We start from the raw sequence: 20,936 nt of genomic DNA, 5'->3' as shown, positions 1-20,936 counted from the left end.
CTATCGAGTAATCTACAATCACTCATCGCAAAGTAAACGAACATCGACAGCGCTAAAACTAATCGCTATTTGAAATGGAAGTACAATTTGACGCTCTATTGCGTCCACCTGCAGTTTAAACTACATTTTGCAAACTAGTGTGTTTCGCCTTTTTATATTACTCACTTGTTTATGCCATAATCAATAACTTTTACTTTTTATCTATATCAGACTATACTCAGATAACGAACGAAGCAAAACAAGGTTTTTTGCTACCAGCAGCGATGAAACTGTGCTATCGATTTATTTACAATAATCGCAACAAGTGAAGGCGCCAAAGTAAAAGAAGTTTAAAATGCCAACTAATTTACATCTAGCAGCTGTCTATGCAGAAATCAATATTCTTGTAAATGACTTGTGTATTGAAGTAGCACTGCAAATAATATATATTGATATGATTATTGACACGCCAATTTTTGGCCAAATACCTATTGAACTCTTATCGGAGCCGCTCTCTTCCGTGAAATGATTTCAATTGGTTGTAAAGATAAACAATCAGATAAGCCCGTTGTTCAATTATTAACTTAAGCAGGGAAATTATTTGAATTAACAATGCACGTTATTTATTATCAGCATATCAGCTCCGCTCTTGTCGATAGAGTGTGCAGTCGTACATTATACAAATCTCTTACATGAATTCTAGTTCGTTTTCAGCCATCAATCGAGAAATACGTGCTTGAATAAATTAGTTTCACATTCCTCAGTGTATTTCATTAATTACAAACAGATGGGCAGCGAAAATAATCAAGAAATTGTAAGTACATACAAAATATGAACGTGTTTTCGCAAAATATTAGTTTTATAATTATATATTTTACATTACATATGCGCTATGCCTATATGTATATATATATATATACTTATTTGTTATATATATATTTGCAAACTAAATCAAGCAACATATTTTGATATTTGACAATTACGTTATATCAAAATATAGCTATATACCTGTATGAAACATGCTTAAATCTCATATGCAAAATGCGCAATATATATAAGTACATACAAATCTCAACTTAATACAAATCAAAATAATTATAATTTAGAAGGGCACTGCTTGCTCGAGCAGCTTATAGCCCTGACCGGTATAACTATAGCTACGTGGCGGATATAATACGAACAGACCCAATTGCAGCAACGATAGCAGACAGCCGAGAAAGTTGGGGATCTGAAAAATAGAAAAATAGAAGCAAAAGGTAGATATTAAAATTGCAATTTAGGCTGGGAGTTGTGGCACCTGTATAAATGAGTCCGATATTAGAATGCCATAGATTAGCCACTGCAGGCTGACGAAGAACGAGGTGGCAATTAGAGGCAAGGGCAAACTTTCCGAGTTCTTCACTCGTATCACATGCACCAGCGACGTCAGCGGTGCAGCAAAAAAGCAAACGGTAACAATGCAACAAACAATGCCTGCAATTCAATTTCAAACGGGATAGTTAATAATGCAAATAATAATAATATACCAACATTCAATATTGTTCAGTATAGTATTCTTTAATTAATTTTATTTTTCATATTTATATATATATTTTTTGCATTTAATGAATTAAATTTTGTTCCATATTTTTATATATTTTTGGTTTTTATTTAAAAAATTTATATAATTTTTAAAATACTTTTATCCAATTTTTGAAAAGAATTTTAAATATATAAATATATATTTGAAAATTAATTAATTGTAAAGAACCATTATTATTGTTTTGCAATCAATTTAATCAATTTTCGTATGCATTTTACGTTATGTATATAATTTTGCACTCACCCGTTAAATGTATCATCTTTTGTGGATCATCCTGTAAACTATTTGTATAGACAATAACGGCAATTAGGATGGCCAAGACAATTCCGAATTGCTTAACGTAGGCGCGTTTGTTGACAGTGAAAACGTAGTAGACGAGTGTGTAGATGAGAAAGAGCGTGGATCCAATCATGTTTACCATAACGATGCTCTGCTCGTTGGTTAGCACGCCGTAGCGCAGCCAAAAACTGCAGCTGTATAAACATGTAAAGTTGAGGGAAAATTGCTGTTCAAAATACCTTTTTATCTATCTACACATATATCTATTTCTTGCCGACGTCGACAATTCGTACTTACGATAAGAAGCCACATATAAATGGTACGCCCGACGATTCGCCCGTGCTCTTCTTTTGTATATATTTGCGGCAAATTACGCTGATAGTACAAAACACCGCAAGCATTAGTATTTACAGATTAATAAACAATTTGCATATATGTATGCATGTATGTATATACATATATTTCAATACTTACGTGCCCGAAAGAAACTGAAAAACAGTGCTAATCACCGCCGTAGTGGCTAATACTGAATCATAGGCCAGCGTCATAGTTACCAATTAATATCTAAGAATATAGCAAGTATTAAGTATTTAATTCTAATTGAAAATAAATATATATTTACTGGCCAACACACGAACACCGCTCAACGTCAACAAAAAAAAAAAACAAAACAGCTGACACATAGAGCTGCCACGCTATCACAAAAAATTCTATTCAAATTGTTATCGATACAATCGAGCTATCGACTAAAATGCGCGCATAATCATTAAAAGCTTCGCATAGCTTTGCCGCCTCAGAAATTGTTGTTGACTGCTGCCAAAAGCTTTTTGTTTAAGCAGCGGCCAGCTGCTACATTCTACCAAAAAGTTTACAACAATGTTAGTTGCAAACAGGTGGCGAACGACGCCGCTTGTTTTTATTTTTGTTTACGTCTGCGTGCTCTTCCAATTTGATGTTCAATAAATTTTGTTAAACAAATTACGCCAGTGTGTGTCGTATATAGACACCATATGTATGTTACCTACGCATTCGATTTTTGGTTATTTGTGTTTGTTGTTATACAACACTAACCTGCAAATGCAGACGCCGGCAGCAAAGAAAGTGGCGCAACACACAAACAATTACCGTTTATTGTTAAAAGGCACACATGTGCGCCGACCGGCGGCCTTGTATACAGTGAAGTTCAATTTTTCAAAAGTTCAAAATAATATATAAAAACAAAATTAAGTGCATCTCCAATATGTCGGCCCATAATAACGTTGAGGCTGAACATTTGAACCCGCCATTTAAGGTTGAAATAACTCCACAGCAAACGGAAATTAATCAGGTGAGCAGCAGTTGTAATAGACGTTGTTGCATTGTTGTGTCTGCTCTGCGCTTTCCTTTCTCAACTTTTGTTTACAAACTGTAAATCGTTGAACTGCACAGCTTATTTTCACTGCACTACTTTAACCTTCTGCAAGCATCTCTCTTTCTCTCTCCTCCACCTACGTTTCTCCTTCTTTCTTTTTTTTTTTTTTTTTTTTTTTTTTTTTTTTGAAATTGATACATCAACAATTTGTTGCGTTGCAACATTTGTTGATGCTTTGTCGGAGAGTCGTCTAATAAGTTACACCAATACGTCCGCTTCAGCAAATGCCGTTTTATATTCTCCCCATAGACTAAATATACATACATACATACATACATGTGCATATTAACAACTGAATGGACTTTCGTATTTACATAAATTACGGATTGCGCATAGCTTTACAGCTGAACCCAGGAACTACGATCGCATGCACTCAACTGCACACAGACACACACACTGACAGAGAGCTGTATATTAGAACTGTAAATATGTATACATAGTGGAGTGCGAAAGTATACGTTCATCTAAAATGAATATTTTCGTGTGATTAAATCATAAATCTCTTTCATAGATGACCAAATTCTAATAACTCATCAGTAATAAACAAAAATAAATTGCTGCTGCTGTAGCTAACATATTATTCATATAACTATGCGTAGCTAATAATTAAAACTAAACCAATTACTTTTTTGCTGTATTGTATTGCGTTTAGCTATTTAGTATTTTGCGCATTTATCTTCTCTCCCAAAAGCCAAATGACAAAGTACACAGACTTATTTAAAGCTCTCGGCGCATATTTATAAATATATACGGGCGTACATATGTATGTGTATGTATCCATATGACAGTTCCTACTAGCTGTGTATATGTACATATTTGTGTGTGTGTGTTTGTTGGTGGCATTGCGTACATATTTACATATAAAGCTCTATATACAAATTTGGGTGCCTTATCAGTTTCCCCCCTCCACAGAAATTAATATTTCGTTCAAGCTCAAAAGAAAAGTTCAGACATTGATCTAATTAAACAGAATTAGAAGTTGATACTGGCGAGAGCTTGCCAAAATAAATCATTTGCCGAATCGGGTCACTAAATTAGTGACTCGAGATGCAAATAAAAATTTCTAATAAAAAATGTAAATAAATCAATGTCGTTTTATGTGAACGCTGATAAGGGGTAATAAAAACTAGCGAATGACGCACAAATACTAGTCCATTATAATTATTATTATTTTTTTTTTTCTATGTAAAAATTTTGTAAAATTTCCTTTATATAAACGTTTTTATTACATTATGAAATATTATTTTATTTATTTTTATTAAAGTAATTTTTTTTTACATGCAAATTTTAATTATTTTTAAATATTATATTATAAATATTGTTTTTTTTTGTACTTTTATCAATTTAATTCATTTGTTTTATTTTTTATTATTATTATTATTTTATTTTATAATGTTTATTATTTATTTTATTTTTTTTTTTTTTATTTATTTTTTTTTTTATACTAAATTAGTTAGTGTTGTATATACATATGTATATAATAAAACTAATTTTTTTATTTTTAAAAAATCCAATAATTTTTAAAATTTTTACTCTGTCCTACCTTTTTGCTTGTCCTTATCTCAAATTTCGAATCTTTATATATGTATTAATATCTCTATCGCTATCTACACCTATAAATATAATGTTATCTATATCTTTACCTATACCTACATATATGTATGTACAATCTATATCTATATTTGATATCTATTGCTATCTTTATTAAAATCCTTATATATGCCTCTATAGAAACAAACATGGAGCAAACTTCTACTTCTGGTGGCCTTTGCGACGACTCTGGGCGCGGCTGTGCCCACGGGCTATTGCATAGGTGTTATCAATGCGCCCGCAACTGTAAGTAACTGTTGTAACTGAAGTTTATCAAATTATAAATGATATTTGACTGATTCGCCCTGATAGCTAATGAAATCGTGGTGCAATGAAACAGTACACGAAAAATATGGCAGCTGGATGAGTCCAGGTGGCCTGGATGTACTCTGGTCTTCCGTTGTTTCCGTCTTCCTGATTGGTGGAGCTATCGGATCTCTGGGTGGTGCTGGCTTGGCTAATAAATTTGGCAGGTTTGTATTGATTTATCAATGTCATTTTTAGTGTTGCTTATCGGCTTCACCTAGACTAGCCTAATTGCCTGGCTTTAACTAATCTAGGAATTTCTTAATCTGCATAGTTGATTAAGTTTTTACTGAAATGAAATTTCTAGCAAAAAGAAGTTAGAACATGCCCTATATAGGAATTTAATCTAATACTTAAACTAATCTCCATTCTCTCTCTCTCTCTCTCTCTCTCTCTCTCTCTTCCTCTCACAGAAAAGCCTGCCTGTTCATTTGTGCCGTTCTCTTTATCATTGGCGCTGTGCTCTTCTTCTTCTGCCGCGCTGCCAAATCGGTCGAGATGCTGCTGCTGGGCCGCTTGATTGTGGGTCTGGCCTCTGGTCTCGTCACAGCCACACAGCCAATGTATCTGGCAGAGCTGGCACCGCCCGCCCAGCGCGGCACCTTGGGCGTCTTTTGTGGCGTTGGCGTCACCGGCGGCGTTGTCGTCGGCCAGGTGTTCAGTTTGGCTGATATTTTTGGTACAGCCGAACGTTGGCACTACGCACTGTCCGCTTACGTATTGCTCATCATTGTGTGTTACCTGCCCTCGTTGCTGTTTCCCGAAAGTCCCAAATTTCTCTACGTGATCAAGAGCAATCGAGAGGCAGCCAAGCGTGAGCTGATGCGCCTGCGTGGCCCAGATGCCATCAAGCTGGTGGACCAGGAGATTGCAATCATGCAAGCGGAGGTCAATGACGACATGCAAAGCAGCAGCTTTGGCGATGTGCTACGCGATAAACGCTTCCTCCTGCCGCTCATCATTGTCTGCTGCTTCCAGGGCGGCCAGCAGCTGTCGGGCATCAATGCAGTAAGTTCGGCTTATGAATCGATTTGGTCTCATTGATTTACTATATCAGTTGCCTTATCTTGCAGATCTTCTACTATTCCGTTTCGATATTCACCAAGGCCGGCTTCTCCGAGCAGAATGCACAGTGGGCAAATCTAGGCGCTGGCTGCTTAAATTTATGCATCTCACTGCTCGGCCCATTGCTGATGGCCACCTGCAAACGTCGCACCTTGATGATGCTCTCCAGCTCCATTTGCTCCATTTTTCTCTTTAGCATTGCATTTGTTTTATACTATATTGTGAGTCTATTTAGATAATTGATTGTTTATAATTAGATTTCATTAACTTTCCTTTGATTTTTATCAGGAATCGGTTAGCTGGTTTGCCTGGGCCTGCATTGTCTGCATTATGGGCTATATATTCTTTTATCAATTTGGCCTCGGACCCATACCCTATTTCATTGGCTCAGGTAAGTATCGTTATGCACATACATATATATTCCATATTGACTAAACAATTGATATATCTTTTAGAACTGTTTGAGGTCGCGCCACGCCCCGTCGCCATGTCCATGGGCAGTCTGGCGTCATGGGCGTGCAATTTCATAATTGGCATGGCCTTTCCCAGCTTGCAAAGTGCTTGGGGCGCCTTTGTTTTCCTGCCGTTCTCGATTACCTGCGTGCTGCTCTGCCTGCTAACGAAATTCTATCTGCCGGAAACGCTGGGACGTGATCCATCGGAGGTGGCGCCGCTGGTCGCCAAAGGTTTTCGATCCAAAATCAAATGAGGCCCAACTAGAGAATAGCTTACTATATAATTCTTAGCTTTAAGTTAAATGTTAGTAAATATATATATATATATATAGGTGGAGACTAAGTGCCTATGCTCGACAATAAGTGTTCGATTTGTTAACACGTACAACTAATTAGTAAGATACCCTGTACAATTGGCATCCATTGTAAGAGGTTCGCTTCTTATCGCTTGCTGCACAAAAAGAAAAAAAAGCAAAAAAGAAAAAGCTAATTGCCTTGAGAAACCGACTGTGTTGCTACCTTTGTTACTTTAGCTAATTGAATTTACTGCTCTCCCATTGAATAGCGGAAAGGTTGACGCGAACAAAGCTTGCCTATCATATAGATACTCTCTGATTAAGACTTTTGTATTTAGATTACTATTGAAATTTATATTAACATAATTGTATGAACACAAATAAAGACCATTCAAGTGCAATGAACACATTTCCCATGCTAAAGGGACACAATCTCAGCCGACATGTCAACTGATAAGAGCATGAACTAAAACTTAAAAGCAAGTTAATAATAACTGGCAGCTTATATTTGAATAGTGAGTCTAATCGTTCAATACATAGCCTGTATAATCAATATATATATATTATTGCAATTGAATGGGTTATGATATTATTTTAACTATTTTTAAAGATGGGTTTAAAATTGATTACGCGATTAAACATTTTTTAAATAAATTATCTAGCTCGTACAATCTATAATAGATATCATATCGATAGGGTATATATAGCTGGTAATGGTAACAAAGAACAAAATTACAAATAAAAATTTAATAATTTGTTCAATATAATTTTAAGTTTATCTAGATCAAAAAGTTTTCATCAGGTGTTATAGTAATGCATTAAAATAAATTTTAAATTTTGTTTTTATTCAATTCAAAAGTTTTCATTTAATTTATTTTAGACATACTTATTACGTATTAATTAATTTGTAATATTAACTTTTAGGAAAAATTATCTTCATTTAAAAAAAAAAAGAAAAATTGCATGTGTGTTTCTACTCATTTTGATAGAAATTATTTTAAATATCTTGAATGAAGTTCTAGACATAAATATAAATGAGTGCAAATATAATACATATTATTTTATGTTTATGATAAAAAAAATTAAAAAAACATTTTTTTGAAATAATTATAAATATTTAAATAGATGTTTATAATAAAAAAAAATTACAAAAAATTTTAAATTTAAATTTAATTAATTAATATTGAATATTGAATTTTTACCATTTGGTTTTTAAATTAAAAATAAACAAACAATCTTAGTAGCGTGTCAATATATTAGATAGCAACGAATATGCCTTATAAGAAAGACGTAAATAAACTTGTTGCCCTATCTATGTATGTCTAAATGGGATGGGGGTACAATCTATGTGTTAGTGAGAAGAGAGACAACGGCGCATTGTCGATTCGACAAGTCGACAAGTGTGTGCCAATTAGAGATTGGGCTTTGAGGTGTGTAGAGTGAGTCAGTTAGTAAGCAGCATCGTTAGATAAAGCAACGCAATATGGTTGTCATAATGGTATTTACAGGGTATATCCATAAAGCCATATATATGTATATATATGTATATGTATATAGAATATAGTCCATTCCGTGCTCAGTTTGTGTCTTAAATCATTTGATTTGCATACATATACATATGTAAATAAATGTGTGTGTGTGTGTGTTTTTTTTTTTTTTTGCAGCACGTGAACGATGCAGGCGAGAGCTGGACCTGGTTGCTCTTCCTCATTTGCCTGACGACCACCTTGGGCAGCACTGTGCCCGTTGGCTACTTCTTTGGTGTGCTCAATGCACCGGCTGAGATCATCCAGAGCTGGTGCGACGAGGTGCTCTCGAACGAATACGATACGAACAGCAGCGAGAGTCAGCTGAATCTGCTGTGGACATCCATTGTATCGATCTATTTGATTGGCGGCATCTGTGGCTCCTGCTTCAGCGCCTGCTGCTGCAATAAATATGGACGGTTTGTTGCACTGATTTCAGTTAAATAAAATACCTAGATAAACCCATACTTACTCAATGTTCTCTGGCAGCAAGGGCACCTTGATCATAAGCAGCGTAATTCTGTTGATTTGCGGCCTGCTCTTCACCTGGTGCCGTGCAGCCAGATCGCTGGAGATGCTGCTGGTTGCCCGTTTCTTCGGCGGCATTGCCTCGGCGCTGATCTTTACGGCGCAGCCCATGTACTTGCTGGAGCTGGCTCCATCTTCGCTGAGCGGCAGCGTTGGCGTCTTCACCTGCATCGGCGTCACGGCTGGCATATTGCTGGCGCAGATTGTCAGCCTGCCGCAGCTGCTGGGCAACGACGACAATTGGCCATATGCCTTGAGCTTCTACGCGCTGCTGGTGCTCCTCTGCTTGCTGCCGCTGATGTGCTATCCGGAGAGTCCACGCTGGCTCTATCTGGTCAAAGGCGACGTGGCGGCCAGTGCGCATGGTTTGCGTCAGCTGCGTGGCAACGAGGTGAATGTGCAGCTGGAGCTCAACGAATTGGAGCAGACATTGTCGAAGAACGACAAGTCCAGCACCATATGCCAAGTGCTGCGCGACAAGGCGCTCCTCCTGCCACTGCTGCTCGTCTGTGCGCTGCAGGCCAGCCAGCAGCTTAGCGGAATCAATGCGGTGAGCAGTGCAGATATCATTTACCGCATCTAATTCAATCAAGCTAAGTCAACTTCGTCTCTTACAGATCTTCTTCTATTCGCTGTTGATTTTGACCAATGCTGGCTTCTCAAGCAGCTCGGCCACCTGGTTAAATCTGGGCATCGGCTGCTTCAATCTGTTCACCTCGCTGCTTGGGCCGTTGCTGTTGTATAAATTCAATCGGCGCCCGCTTCTGATGTGCTCCTGCCTCATCTGCGGCGGCTCGCTGGCTGGCATGTCCTTCTCCCTCTACTATCTGCTCAGCTCGGAGGGCATGGCGCTGCGTTATGTGAGCATCGCATTCATTTTGACATTTATACTGGGCTTCCAACTAGGTCTAGGACCCATTGCCTATTTCATTGGCTCAGGTTGGCGTTCATCGATTTCCACATATCCAGTCAATTAATTGTAGTTGCTTGCAGAGCTACTGGAGGATGCACCGCGTCCTGTGGCCATGTCTTTTGGCAGCCTCTTCTCCTGGCTAGGCAATTTCCTTATTGGGCTGTGCTTCCCCCTGCTGCAGATCGCCTGGAGCTCCTTTGCCTTTATGCCCTGCATGTGCGTTTGCATATTTTGCCTACTGCTGGTCTGGCGCTATCTGCCAGAGACACGCGGCAGGGAGCCCAAAGACGTGAAACCACTGATGAGTCAAGGACTACGTTCCAAAATCAACTAAATAAATATATTACATTTTATGTACAGAAGTATATTCCTTAACCTCCATGTATTTATAACAATAAACAAACGCAAGGCAAATAAAATGATCCACAAATAAACAAACAAACAAAAATAATTATTTAAAAGTATTTCCTCAAAGTCTTTAATGGTCATTAAATATTTACACACACTTCACTTCACCTTACCACACTACACAAGTGACCTCCAACAGGCCTGAGCGACTGAAGAAATAGTGCCACTGCAGCCCTTTATATAGGGCGACTCACACTCAATCATAAAGTCACGCTCAAATGTTGAGTAGAAGTCATTGCAGTCGAGCTTTAAGTGACCAATGGGAATACACAATCTCTCTCTATCTCCCTCTCTCTCTCTCTCACCATACTAAATGAATACTGCTGCGTACATATAGACAACTTAAATGATCCTCTTGTGTTTTTCTTCGTCCCCTGCTTTTTTAGGCAGAGAGACAGAGCGAGAGACGAAGAGATAGAATACATACATTTTTTTTATTTTAGTACTTCTCTTACTACTATCAGCAAGGGAATTTATTCAATGCTCAGTCGATTGTTAATGCAGACATAACGGTAAAGTATACGAATGCGCAGACAAAAACTCAAAAAATGCGCAGAGCTCTTATACGCATATTTCACTTGCGTTCTCTGTCTCCATCTCTCTCTCTCTATGTCTCTCGCTCACTCTTTGCTGAAATGATCAGTGAGCCAATAGCGACGTCACATTTGAAGCGTCAAAATTAGCGTTTGTATTTGTCTTCTAAAAATATATTTCGCCCAGTCAGTCAGTGGCTGGCAGAACGTTGTGGCGAACGTTTCATTTCGTTTGATAGCGGCGTGCGCGGTTGATTTGAATGCTGCAGAGCGGTATTAAATGCGGCAGCGACTGATGAAGTGGAATTAAGTAATGTACGTTTATAAATAAAAATACGGTCTACAGTGCTATAGTGTGCTACAGGTGCCAATAAATAAATAGAGCAGCATGAATATTTTCAGATTGAGTTAATGTTTAAATAACATGTCAGTGTAAATATGTATGCGATTGTACACTTTCCTGCATAAATCTGCGTACACTAAGAAAAAAAAAATGTTTGTGTTCAGCTGTTCCTAACATTTGCTTATGTGAGCGAATTTTATTTTTATTTTTAAAATTATAGTTCATTTAATTATCTACTTATCCATGTTTTTGGTTTCTCAGAATAATTATATTTATATATTTTAATGTTGGAAAACATCGCGGATGTGGAGGCCATATGATTTCGTACAATTTCTTGTTAACGTTTTAAAATAATATAAACTTAGTTATTTTGAATAAACCAAAATATGGATAAATAGTTAATTAAATCAACTATGTTTTAAAAATAAGATTCAGCTAATCTAGAGACAACTTATGCTGGCAAGTGTATGTGAGTTAAAATAGATGTACATGGAAAATCAGCTGCGAAATAAGAATCGAAAACGAAACGAACCCAAACGAAATGAAACGCAACAATGCAATGACGACAACGCGTTAGTGACGTCACGCCCGGCATGTCGTTTATTTGGCATCTGGCAAAGAAATAACATAAAACAGCAATAACAACAGACTCATACACACACACACACACACATAAACATAGCAGGCAGACAACAACAACAATTAGAAGCAATAAACATTTCGCTGCGATCGTTGATAGTTATCGATTATCCATGATGAATAAGTTTGCCAAATGTGTAAATACCAATAAGAAGAATAACTTAAATAAACATGTGTGCGTACATGTGTACGTACACGTGTAGTATGTACGAAATATATGTACATATGTATGTAACTTTCTTCCCCTTTTTTTGCAAAAAGAGTGCCATACGATACGCCGGTCAATGCACGAAAATTAGTTTTTTAATTTTTTTGTGGGTCTTGGCCCCACATCAATGTCTGTCAAACGAGACGGGGAACATTTGGTAGCCAAGTACATATCCAACTGTAATTTATTATTATTCGTGTCATTTGCTTCACATGCAAAAACACACGCACACAGACACATTCGACCATAGGCATTTTACCGCATTATCCATGTCATTTGCTTTGCTCGCTCGCTCACTCACACACACATGCGCACGGCTAAACATGCACAGATTTTACCGCAACTTGCGTTTTATTATTATCCGTGTCATTTGCTTTGCTCGCACACACACAAGCGCAACTTGCGCTTAAGCATTTTTCATTTGCATCCAAACATTTCTTTCGATCTTTTTTGTTCTAGTTGAAACTTTTTGAATATTTTCTCATTTAGCTGTTTGGCACTTAACATTCACTGCCTGTCTATAATATTTTTTTGGTTTTATATTTTTTTTTGACGTGGGCAATTATGTACATTATGGAAAAAATAATTATGCAAGTGCGCTCTTTGAGTCGAGTAACTCAATGTTTGTATTATTAAGCGAGCTGTTCGATTTGTGGGCGCTCAAAAAAAAAAACAAAAAAAAATCCATAAACAATTTCGGCAATTCAGTTTATGAGGCAATTAAGATTTGAAGTATAAATCCAATTGTTTAGACATTTAGTTAAAAGAACCAGCCAAGGGAATTGCATATGTGTGAGACGCATGCATATGTGTGTGTGCGTTTATCCCAGAGGGTTGTGTATGAGTGTGTGTAAGTTCGGAGGTCTTTATATGCATAGATGTACATATGTATATGTGTGATATGTTTAAGCAGCCAATCAGCGTTTCCCCAGGAGTAAATCTACATACATACATACATACACACCCATTTCTATGTATTTACGTACGTATATTAGCATAAAATCTTCGTACGATTTCCTTAAATATTTTTTTTTAGGTTTCTTCTGTCTTTTGATCTTTTGTTCATTTTTTCATATTTTTTCACCGTAATCCATGGAATTCCATAGATTCTTTTAAATTTTGAGGTCAATTAGCATTTTGTTTAGTTGATTTTTCTTTTTGCCTTGGATTTTTAATGCTAAAAAGCATATTGTTATCGTGCTGAAAGCTTTCCAGCTAATAAGAAATTAAATTACTTTCAACTGTGCATAGAATTCTGTAAGTTAATTGCATTTTAATAGGCATATTGTTGAAAGATCTAACAGAACTAAGAGCATTTACATTCCTTATTTTATTCATTTTTATTGTGTTAACACCTGCTTTATTTCATTAAGAATATAAACATAAAGTTGACAGTGTTTGTTTAATGTCTCTATTTTTTTTTTTTTTTTATTTATTATTATTTTTTTTTTTTTTGCATTTGCCCATACACATTTCAATTAATTGTTTAATGCTTTTTTTTGTACCCCGCACTCATTGAAATCAGGGTATAATGGTTTACCTAGAATGTATGTAATAGATGGTAGCAAGCGGAGTAGAATTTATAGATTATGTATTTTTGATGATGATGACGATCTATTAAAAAAAACATAAAAGATGGAAGCTTTAAAATTAATACTGTAGGGATTTCTGTGGGCTGTCTAGTCGTTCATTCCCCATATCTCCTAGTCTCTATTTGGCTCGTAATTTTGATTCTTTTTTTTTTTTTAGCATTAATCTTGCTGTTTTGTTTTGCTTTTGGCGCCAATTTGTTTGGTTTTTAATTAGCCACATATACATGTATATACACATTTATATGTATGTATGTATGTATGCGTGTCTCATTTTTTTTTTTTTTTTTTATGGTTTTCGCTTGTAAATAGTTAGGGAATTGAATTTAATTTACGAACCGCCGCCGCAACTGTAAATACAAAGTACTTATCTATGTTTCTATTTGGTTCTTAACCGCATTTATAATTAAGTACAGACAGATATCTCAGCCAACAAGATTTTCTATAATCTAGCCATGCAAAATGAAATAAATAAATAAATGAGAAGAAAAAAAAAAAATACTGCCCACAAATTAGACAAATGACTGTTGGCTGTTGTAGAAGTTTATAAAAATAAGCTTCAACATATTTCACACTCACTAGAAATTAGAAGGCGCTAAGAAAGAGAGATAAAGTGAGCGAAAGAGAGTGGGTGAGGGTGAGGGCGAGAGCGGTTGATTGACTAAATTATACTCTGTGTTAATAATTACACAGAAATGTGTAGGATAAGGTATGAAGATGGTGTTAAGCCTTTGGTAGTGCTTACCACTATTTACATTCCTGAAAATCGCATAGAAAGGCGATAATTAGTTTGCTAGCCTTAAATATATATTAATAGTAAGATTTCTGCATTAGCTATAGTATTAAAATATAAGATATAATATTATTAGATATATGAATAAAGAAATTGTAAATATTTGAGTTTTTTAAATTTTAGTAATTAAGTATGTACCTATAACATTTTTTATATTTTCTTTATTTTTATTTTATTAATTTTTTTTTTAATGTTTTATACAAAAATTAGTTAGTTGTATGTATTAGTCAGGCCACACTGTACATATAATATTTGTTTAGCTAAAGTCAGTTTCATATTACCCCACTTAAGTAATTCTCAGGGTATTCTAAAAGAAAAAAAAAGCCGGAAAATAAAAGCATTTGGCAACCGCTTTCAATATGATTAGGAAGTCTTCATATTTCGATGCTGTGGGCAGCAGAAAGTAGGCGACAAGTGCCACCATCATTATGATTTTGATGATCATCATCATCATCATCGTCATCGTCATCAGAGCAAGACCGCAATCAAGCAATGCCACCCACAGCATTTGTTACTCAGACACAAGGAAAAAAAAAAAAAAAAAAATAGAAGAGTTTGGCAACTGCTAGAGCAACAAAATGAAATAATTCATATTCATATTCCATATTCTTATTCATATTCATTCTTTTATAAAAACAAGTCAAGTCCATTGATGCGTCTGCTCGCAGACGAATATTTAAATTAATCTGTTCGAAAATATCATTAAACTGTCACTGCGAATGGGGCACTCAAAAGAATTATCACTAGTTAATATGAGTTATGCATAGAGCATTTCGGTTTTGGAATTTTTGGATTATTCAAAAAGAACATAGATCACAAAATATTAGATAAATGAGCTATACAATATACATATGTATATAGTGTGATGAAAAATAAAAAAATTAAATACAATGTAAAATATGTATCATAAAATACTTAAATTGAATTTTAAGTAAATTATTATATCATTTCTGATTATTAAAATTTTTCAAATGTTTTTATTTGTTGTATTTATTATGAATTTTGTATATATATATAAATATTTTAATTACTATAATTCGTAAATTTGTTACTAAAAAAAAATAATAAAAAAAAAAAATAAAAAAATTGAATTATATTGTATAAAACAATATAAACAAAATAATTCTTTAAAATACTTTTTTTTTTTAATTTTTTAAACATAAATACTTAAGAAAAGGCAATAAATTCTCAAATATAATTTAAGCTCTGTTTAATTCAATTTAGGTTACTAATTTATAGACCTAATGCCAAGCATTGGTATAAATAAATAAAATTAAATAAAAGAGAAAATTCGCTTAAGCATTTGTTGCCACAAACATGCATCCATAAATAAAAAGAGAACTACAAATAAAATAATACAAGCGAGTAAATAAGGATTAGCACAAAGATTTAGTGGCAGCTCGAGTAATATATGGGGCGTTTGTCTATATATACAGACGGCCCTCTGTTTATTTCGCTGCTTTGGATAGATGCTGCAGGAAGTCCTTTAGCAAGCATTGATGATATGTTTATGTATATTCGCAGCTTTGTTAAGGAAACACAACCAATTTAGATCGATGGGCAGGCCAAGCATCGAATCGAAGCATGTCCAGACGACAGCCCGAGAGTTGCCAACGAGCCGCTAATCGAGGCAAAGTCCAATTGGATCTCGATTTCGATTTCGATTCGGATACGGCTACGGACTTGGATGTTTTGGTGTGGAGGAGGCCATCATTATGTCGTCGCGGCGCAGCTCCTTTCGCCGCAAGCCCGCAGAGAAGCCGGCATTTGAGCGTTTCAAGGACCATTGCCGTCACTTCACGGCATTTATGTTCAGCAATGTTGGCATCATACTTCTAGTCACGTTTTATACCATTGGCGGCGCCTTCATCTTTCAGACAATCGAAATTTTCGAATACGAAAAACTCAAGACGAAAAACCTAATCAAGCCCAATGCGACGGCTGAGTGCCTCAACAGCATCTGGAAGCTGACGTCTGAGAACATCAGTTTCTACGATCGACAAGCCTACAGAAATAGGTAAACTTAATAATGAATATACATGATATGCTATATTATTTGCTTCCCTCCTCTCCAGTGTCAACGAAGTGCTGCTAAAGTATCAACAAGCTGTGTATAAGAAACAGATCAAGGGCCCCGATGTTGATCACCAGTGGAGCTTCTCGGGCGCATTTCTCTACTCGCTAACTGTCATCACGACCATTGGCTATGGCAACATAACCCCCAGCTCCGATTGGGGCAAGCTGGTGACAATACTCTATGCGATCATCGGCATGCCACTCTTCCTGCTCTATCTCTCTAATATAGGTATGAATATTGCCATAGGCAAACTGTTATGGCTATGTTATAGTTATGTTATGGTCATGTTATGGGTAGGCTAATATGAGTATTGGGTATTTAATTATTATTAATATTACTACAACTATTTCAGGTGATGTGCTGGCCAAATCCTTTAAATGGATCTACTCCAAGGTCTGTCTCTGTCGCATTTGCCCAGGCGTAGCCAAGCGGCGCATAATACGCGAGCGACGCAAACTTCGTCAGCTGGCTCGAGCGGTACGTGGATAGTATATACATATATAGTATATGCTCCCTATATCCCCCCAATTCTATGCCCACTTCAGTTGCAGTTGCACAACATGGAAAGCGCACGTGGCGGCAGCAGCAGCAGCAACAGCTACTCCAGCAACAGCAACAGCAACAGCAGCTCGATTAGCAGCAGCACCAGCAGCAGTGCCTATACCAAGAGCTCCATGCAGACCTCCAGTGTGCTGGATGTGCCGTACTCCGACTCAGATTCAGATATTGAGCGCGAAATACGCGGCAGCACGGATGAAATAACTGTTCCCCTAACTGTCTGTGTCTTTGTTATGGTCAGGTGGGCAACGAAAGCGAAAATTGCGATATTTCGATTGCATTAATGCAGCTATACAATTTACAGCTATATACTATCGGGTGCCATACTCTTTGGGCGCTGGGAGGATTGGAATTATCTGGACGGCAGCTATTTCTGTTTCATCTCATTGAGCAGCATTGGATTCGGTGACTTGGTGCCGGGCGATCGTGTGGTATGCAATGCAAATGAATTGAATAGACAGTTGCTATGGCACAGATATTATGTACTCCTAATCAGTAGCAAGAGCTAAGTTGAAGGAAGCTATTTAGAAAATGCTAGGCATAGTTATAATTTATAGATCGAGATATGAAGTCTGATCAATTTGATTTGATGAGGACAAGATTTTAATCTTTGAAAGGGCGAAGGGCTTATGATAACATATGATGATAAATATAATTCATCAATTCTTAGCAATATATGCAAATAGATAGTTTTGCTGACTGTACCTATATTTAAATCTATATCTTTATATCTGTTCACGCTTTTGTATTCACTATTTTTTAGATAACCGCCGATAAAGACAAAGTCGAGTTGAGCTTCATTTTATGTGCCGTTTATCTGCTGCTGGGAATGGCGCTAATTGCCATGTGTTTCAATTTAATGCAGGTGAGCTCGAATACTCTATACCCTGCATTTTCTCTATTTATGTACATATTGAAAATTTTGTTGTATTTCAGGAACAAGTCATTCATAATATGCGTGCTATAAAGCGTGGTTTCAAGGCCTGCTTCCGTTGCCGCAGCTCGTAGCCAAAGATCAAGATTTGTTGACGTACAAAAATTATTAAACAACAATTACGTTAATTATAGGTTAAAAATTATCTAGTTTCGTAGTTGTACATATATTTATATCTATTAGCAAGAATGTGTTCCTTTTTGTTTATTTATTTATTTCATTTTTTGGTATATCAATTTGTAATTCTATCCTTAAATTTTAGCTTAGTTTACTTTAGTCTCTAGTCCTTAACAATACGAAATTAGAATTCTAAATACTGCTGCCCGTTGGCCATTCCTCGAATTTGACTATGTTTTATATGACTTACACCATTTAAATAGATATGTATAAATAATAAATAATTATGATTTGTAGAATAAACATATATATATATTTGCCCCTTTTATAATCGATGCACATTGTTTTAGATTGTATTGCAGATAATGAACTAAATTCTCTAATTTACAGCAGTCAGGCATGAGCTAAATTATTATTTTTTTCATCAACCGTCTTTGCTCAGACTTTGAAGATTTAAATATTACATAGGCTCTGACTGTATATATAAATTTAGTTCATTTCATTTTTAGATCTTTTAATTTCTTTGGCATCAACTATATTCTTATCCTTTTCACCAACCGCTTTCGACAGTCTTGTAACGAAGTATGTGCTAAAATCTTGCTATATTCAGCAACCTCACTGCATTAACAATATTTCTATTCTTTTCACCAACCGCCTGTGGTTTGTTTCTGACGATTACATACTGCAGGGTGTGCTAAATTGTTTTCCTTTCCAGCAACCACGTGTGACCCGAATTGTGCTATTTTTTTTTTCTCAAATTTATACTGTTTTATAATGATCTAAATTTTTTTTAAAGCAATATAATATAACTGTAGCAGGATCTACATTCGTTTTCTTTTGAGTTGCACTTTCTCTGATTTGGACATTTGCTTATCCAGCCGCTTCGCCTTTGCTATTAACGACCTGACCTGACGATCGTGCTCCAATGGGCGCGTGCCGGATAGCTCCGCGTAGCTGGGCAAAGCTTCCGAGTACTTCTCTACGCAAGCTTCTTTAAATTGCTTGGTCAGCTTGACAGAGACGTGACTGTGGCCCATGGAGGTAAGCATATCGAAGGCGGTGCCCTTCAGTGCGTCGAACTGTTGCCGTGTCTTGCCCGTCACCTGCTTACGGCGTATTTTTGTTGTCGTTATAGGTGTCGCTGTAATCTTCGTATACGTATGCTTGGGCAGAGACTTCTTCTGATCAACAATTAGCTTACGACGACGCAGCTCCAGTTTCATGCTGGGACTCGGCGGCTTTGTCGACGATACCTTTGTCAGTTTCTTCTTTCTCCAGGCAAGCGGAGACTTCGGATGGGTGACGCTGGCGCTGCTGCTGCCACCGCCGCTGCTGTTGTTGCTGTCCGTGGTATTCGGCTTGCGTCGCGAATAGGTGCGCATAGGTGGGGCTTTGTGCATGAAGTTACATTGAGCAAAGTCTGGGCTCTTTGCGGACGAACTCAAACTGGAAGTGGATGGAGGTTCAATAACATTAAACGAATCCTGGGTCACAGTTCTGTTGGTGTAGGACTCCAGCGCCAGATTGGGGACAGTTGATGTGGACGAGGTTTCGAGAGCATCCAGACAAATGGGCGAGGGCGTAGGCAAGGCAGCCATCTGGCCAGTTCCAGCTGGTACTCTGCAGCGCACTTGTTCGGGCGTCATCTGCATCGACAGATTCTCCTTGTCAGCCCTGCTGATCGCTCGCTCCGATGAGCTGCTGGATGAGGGTGTGCTCCTAGCCAATGGCGTCGTCTTGCTGGCAACGTGTGGCTGACAGTTTAATCTCTTGGCCGCGCCAGCTGCAATACCAGCAACGATTTTAACATCGCCCAATTTGGACGCGGGCAGAATCAATTGGCCCGTTTGTACATTGGCAGCCGCAGCATTGCAGCAGCGATGATTCGGTATTATGTTCTGGAATGTTATGCGGCCTTTGATGATTTGTGGCATAAAGAGCTCGCTCTCGAATCCGACACAATCGACCAACACCACATTATTGCCGGAGAGTAGCTTAATTTTGAAATTCAATGCAGTGTTTGGCGCTTGGCTCGGCATAGTTATTGTTGCTGTTTTTCGTATTTGTTGGTGGATGGACTTTGTAAATAACGGCGTGTGGCGAACTTTAAATAAAATTTACGTAATTGTGTAAATATTGAAACAATAATAACACCCCGAAGGAATAATTATAATATAACTACATTTGACAAGTAAAACGTGTTAGATATAATTTCTAGCAGTTTGTTGTTATTTGTCGGCGTCGATAGTAGCGTAGTTCGAAAATAATCGATATGACCAACATCGCATAATAATCGATTATAGATCGTTTAAAACATGAATCAGGGCTGCACAGTCCCCGTATGTTCAATTGGACAGGAAGTTATTTTGCTTTAGTATTCAAAATTTATAAATTTAAGCAGTAAAGATATTTTAAATGAAATTAAGTTGAATTCTAGAGTCACAAAACTTATATTGATTTAATTTAGAATTTATTATATTTTAATTTAAAGTTATCATATTCAACTCATCTTAGATAGAAATCATGAAGCAAAGTTTTTTTTTTTTATTTGCTGCAAAAATTTGTGTTTGGAAGCTGAATCCATAGTTTGGATTTGGTAATATAAACAATGGAAATGTCCCGCGATATTTCTACTAATTGTTGTTGCGTCATTGAAACTCTTGACTGCCATTTGTTCGAAATGCCGGCAAAGAGAGTAGAAAACTAAACCAAAAAAACTGTAATTTTGTGACGCTATCTCCTCTCTCTCTCTCTATTTCGCTCTCTGATGTGCGTACATACATACATACATAGAAATAGCACATTTA

At 36.6% G+C, this 20,936-nt stretch overlaps 5 protein-coding genes and 1 long non-coding RNA gene across 11 annotated transcripts; 3 read left to right on the top strand and 3 right to left on the bottom strand.

Moving 5' to 3' along the window:
* The first annotated feature begins 657 nt into the window (after window positions 1-657).
* Window positions 658-10,349, top strand: sut2 (sugar transporter 2). 3 transcript variants are annotated; one of them, XM_018009723.2, is made up of 5 exons: window positions 658-793; window positions 8,628-8,908; window positions 8,979-9,567; window positions 9,635-9,956; window positions 10,011-10,349. In XM_018009723.2, the coding sequence occupies exons 1-5, from the start codon at window positions 767-769 to the stop codon at window positions 10,262-10,264; spliced, it is 1,473 nt and encodes a 490-aa protein (XP_017865212.1). In that variant the 5' UTR covers window positions 658-766; the 3' UTR covers window positions 10,265-10,349. The 3 variants fall into 3 exon arrangements, with proteins under 3 accessions (XP_017865212.1, XP_017865213.1, XP_089328050.1); XM_018009724.2 differs by lacking the exon at window positions 658-793 and adding an exon at window positions 8,382-8,461; XM_089471924.1 differs by lacking the exon at window positions 658-793 and having other exon boundaries at window positions 8,583-8,908.
* sut1 (sugar transporter 1) lies at window positions 752-7,814 on the top strand. Of its 2 annotated transcripts, none has more exons than XM_089471923.1 (7): window positions 752-793; window positions 4,983-5,087; window positions 5,154-5,314; window positions 5,561-6,155; window positions 6,221-6,433; window positions 6,501-6,603; window positions 6,668-7,814. In XM_089471923.1, the coding sequence occupies exons 1-7, from the start codon at window positions 767-769 to the stop codon at window positions 6,919-6,921; spliced, it is 1,458 nt and encodes a 485-aa protein (XP_089328049.1). In that variant the 5' UTR covers window positions 752-766; the 3' UTR covers window positions 6,922-7,814. The 2 variants fall into 2 exon arrangements, with proteins under 2 accessions (XP_089328049.1, XP_017865211.1); XM_018009722.2 differs by lacking the exon at window positions 752-793 and adding an exon at window positions 2,719-3,167.
* slv (sugar transporter SWEET1) lies at window positions 820-2,589 on the bottom strand. Its single transcript, XM_018009730.2, has 6 exons — window positions 2,463-2,589; window positions 2,315-2,404; window positions 2,138-2,215; window positions 1,805-2,034; window positions 1,277-1,452; window positions 820-1,207 (listed from the first exon to the last, which is right to left on the bottom strand). The coding sequence occupies exons 2-6, from the start codon at window positions 2,386-2,388 to the stop codon at window positions 1,082-1,084; spliced, it is 684 nt and encodes a 227-aa protein (XP_017865219.1). The 5' UTR covers window positions 2,389-2,404; window positions 2,463-2,589; the 3' UTR covers window positions 820-1,081.
* On the bottom strand, window positions 5,836-10,508 carry LOC149268426 (uncharacterized). 2 transcript variants are annotated; one of them, XR_016270617.1, is made up of 3 exons: window positions 10,452-10,508; window positions 8,962-10,260; window positions 5,836-8,890 (listed from the first exon to the last, which is right to left on the bottom strand). It is a non-coding gene; the product is annotated as an uncharacterized LOC149268426 (long non-coding RNA). The 2 variants fall into 2 exon arrangements; XR_016270618.1 differs by having other exon boundaries at window positions 8,962-10,306; window positions 10,452-10,479.
* Window positions 10,509-11,061: 553 nt separating this feature from the next.
* sand (potassium two pore domain channel sandman) lies at window positions 11,062-18,464 on the top strand. 2 transcript variants are annotated; one of them, XM_089471925.1, is made up of 9 exons: window positions 11,078-11,186; window positions 11,644-13,043; window positions 15,968-16,460; window positions 16,519-16,748; window positions 16,873-16,997; window positions 17,066-17,319; window positions 17,383-17,509; window positions 17,842-17,943; window positions 18,015-18,464. In XM_089471925.1, the coding sequence occupies exons 3-9, from the start codon at window positions 16,159-16,161 to the stop codon at window positions 18,084-18,086; spliced, it is 1,212 nt and encodes a 403-aa protein (XP_089328051.1). In that variant the 5' UTR covers window positions 11,078-11,186; window positions 11,644-13,043; window positions 15,968-16,158; the 3' UTR covers window positions 18,087-18,464. The 2 variants fall into 2 exon arrangements, with proteins under 2 accessions (XP_017865215.1, XP_089328051.1); XM_018009726.2 differs by lacking the exon at window positions 11,644-13,043 and having other exon boundaries at window positions 11,062-11,186.
* Window positions 18,420-20,391, bottom strand: uno (univalents only). The gene has a single exon (XM_018009725.2). It carries the CDS (start codon window positions 20,166-20,168, stop codon window positions 18,951-18,953), a length of 1,218 nt encoding a protein of 405 aa, XP_017865214.1. The 5' UTR covers window positions 20,169-20,391; the 3' UTR covers window positions 18,420-18,950.
* Between the last annotated feature and the right edge of the window lie 545 nt (window positions 20,392-20,936).

Source organism: Drosophila arizonae, chromosome 5 (genome assembly GCF_054131065.1).
Source record: "Drosophila arizonae isolate 15081-1271.41 chromosome 5, UAZ_ARI_1.0, whole genome shotgun sequence".
Taxonomy (NCBI): Eukaryota; Metazoa; Arthropoda; class Insecta; order Diptera; family Drosophilidae; genus Drosophila; species Drosophila arizonae.
Note: the sequence above shows the minus strand (reverse complement) of the source record. Positions and strands in the feature narration are given on the sequence as shown.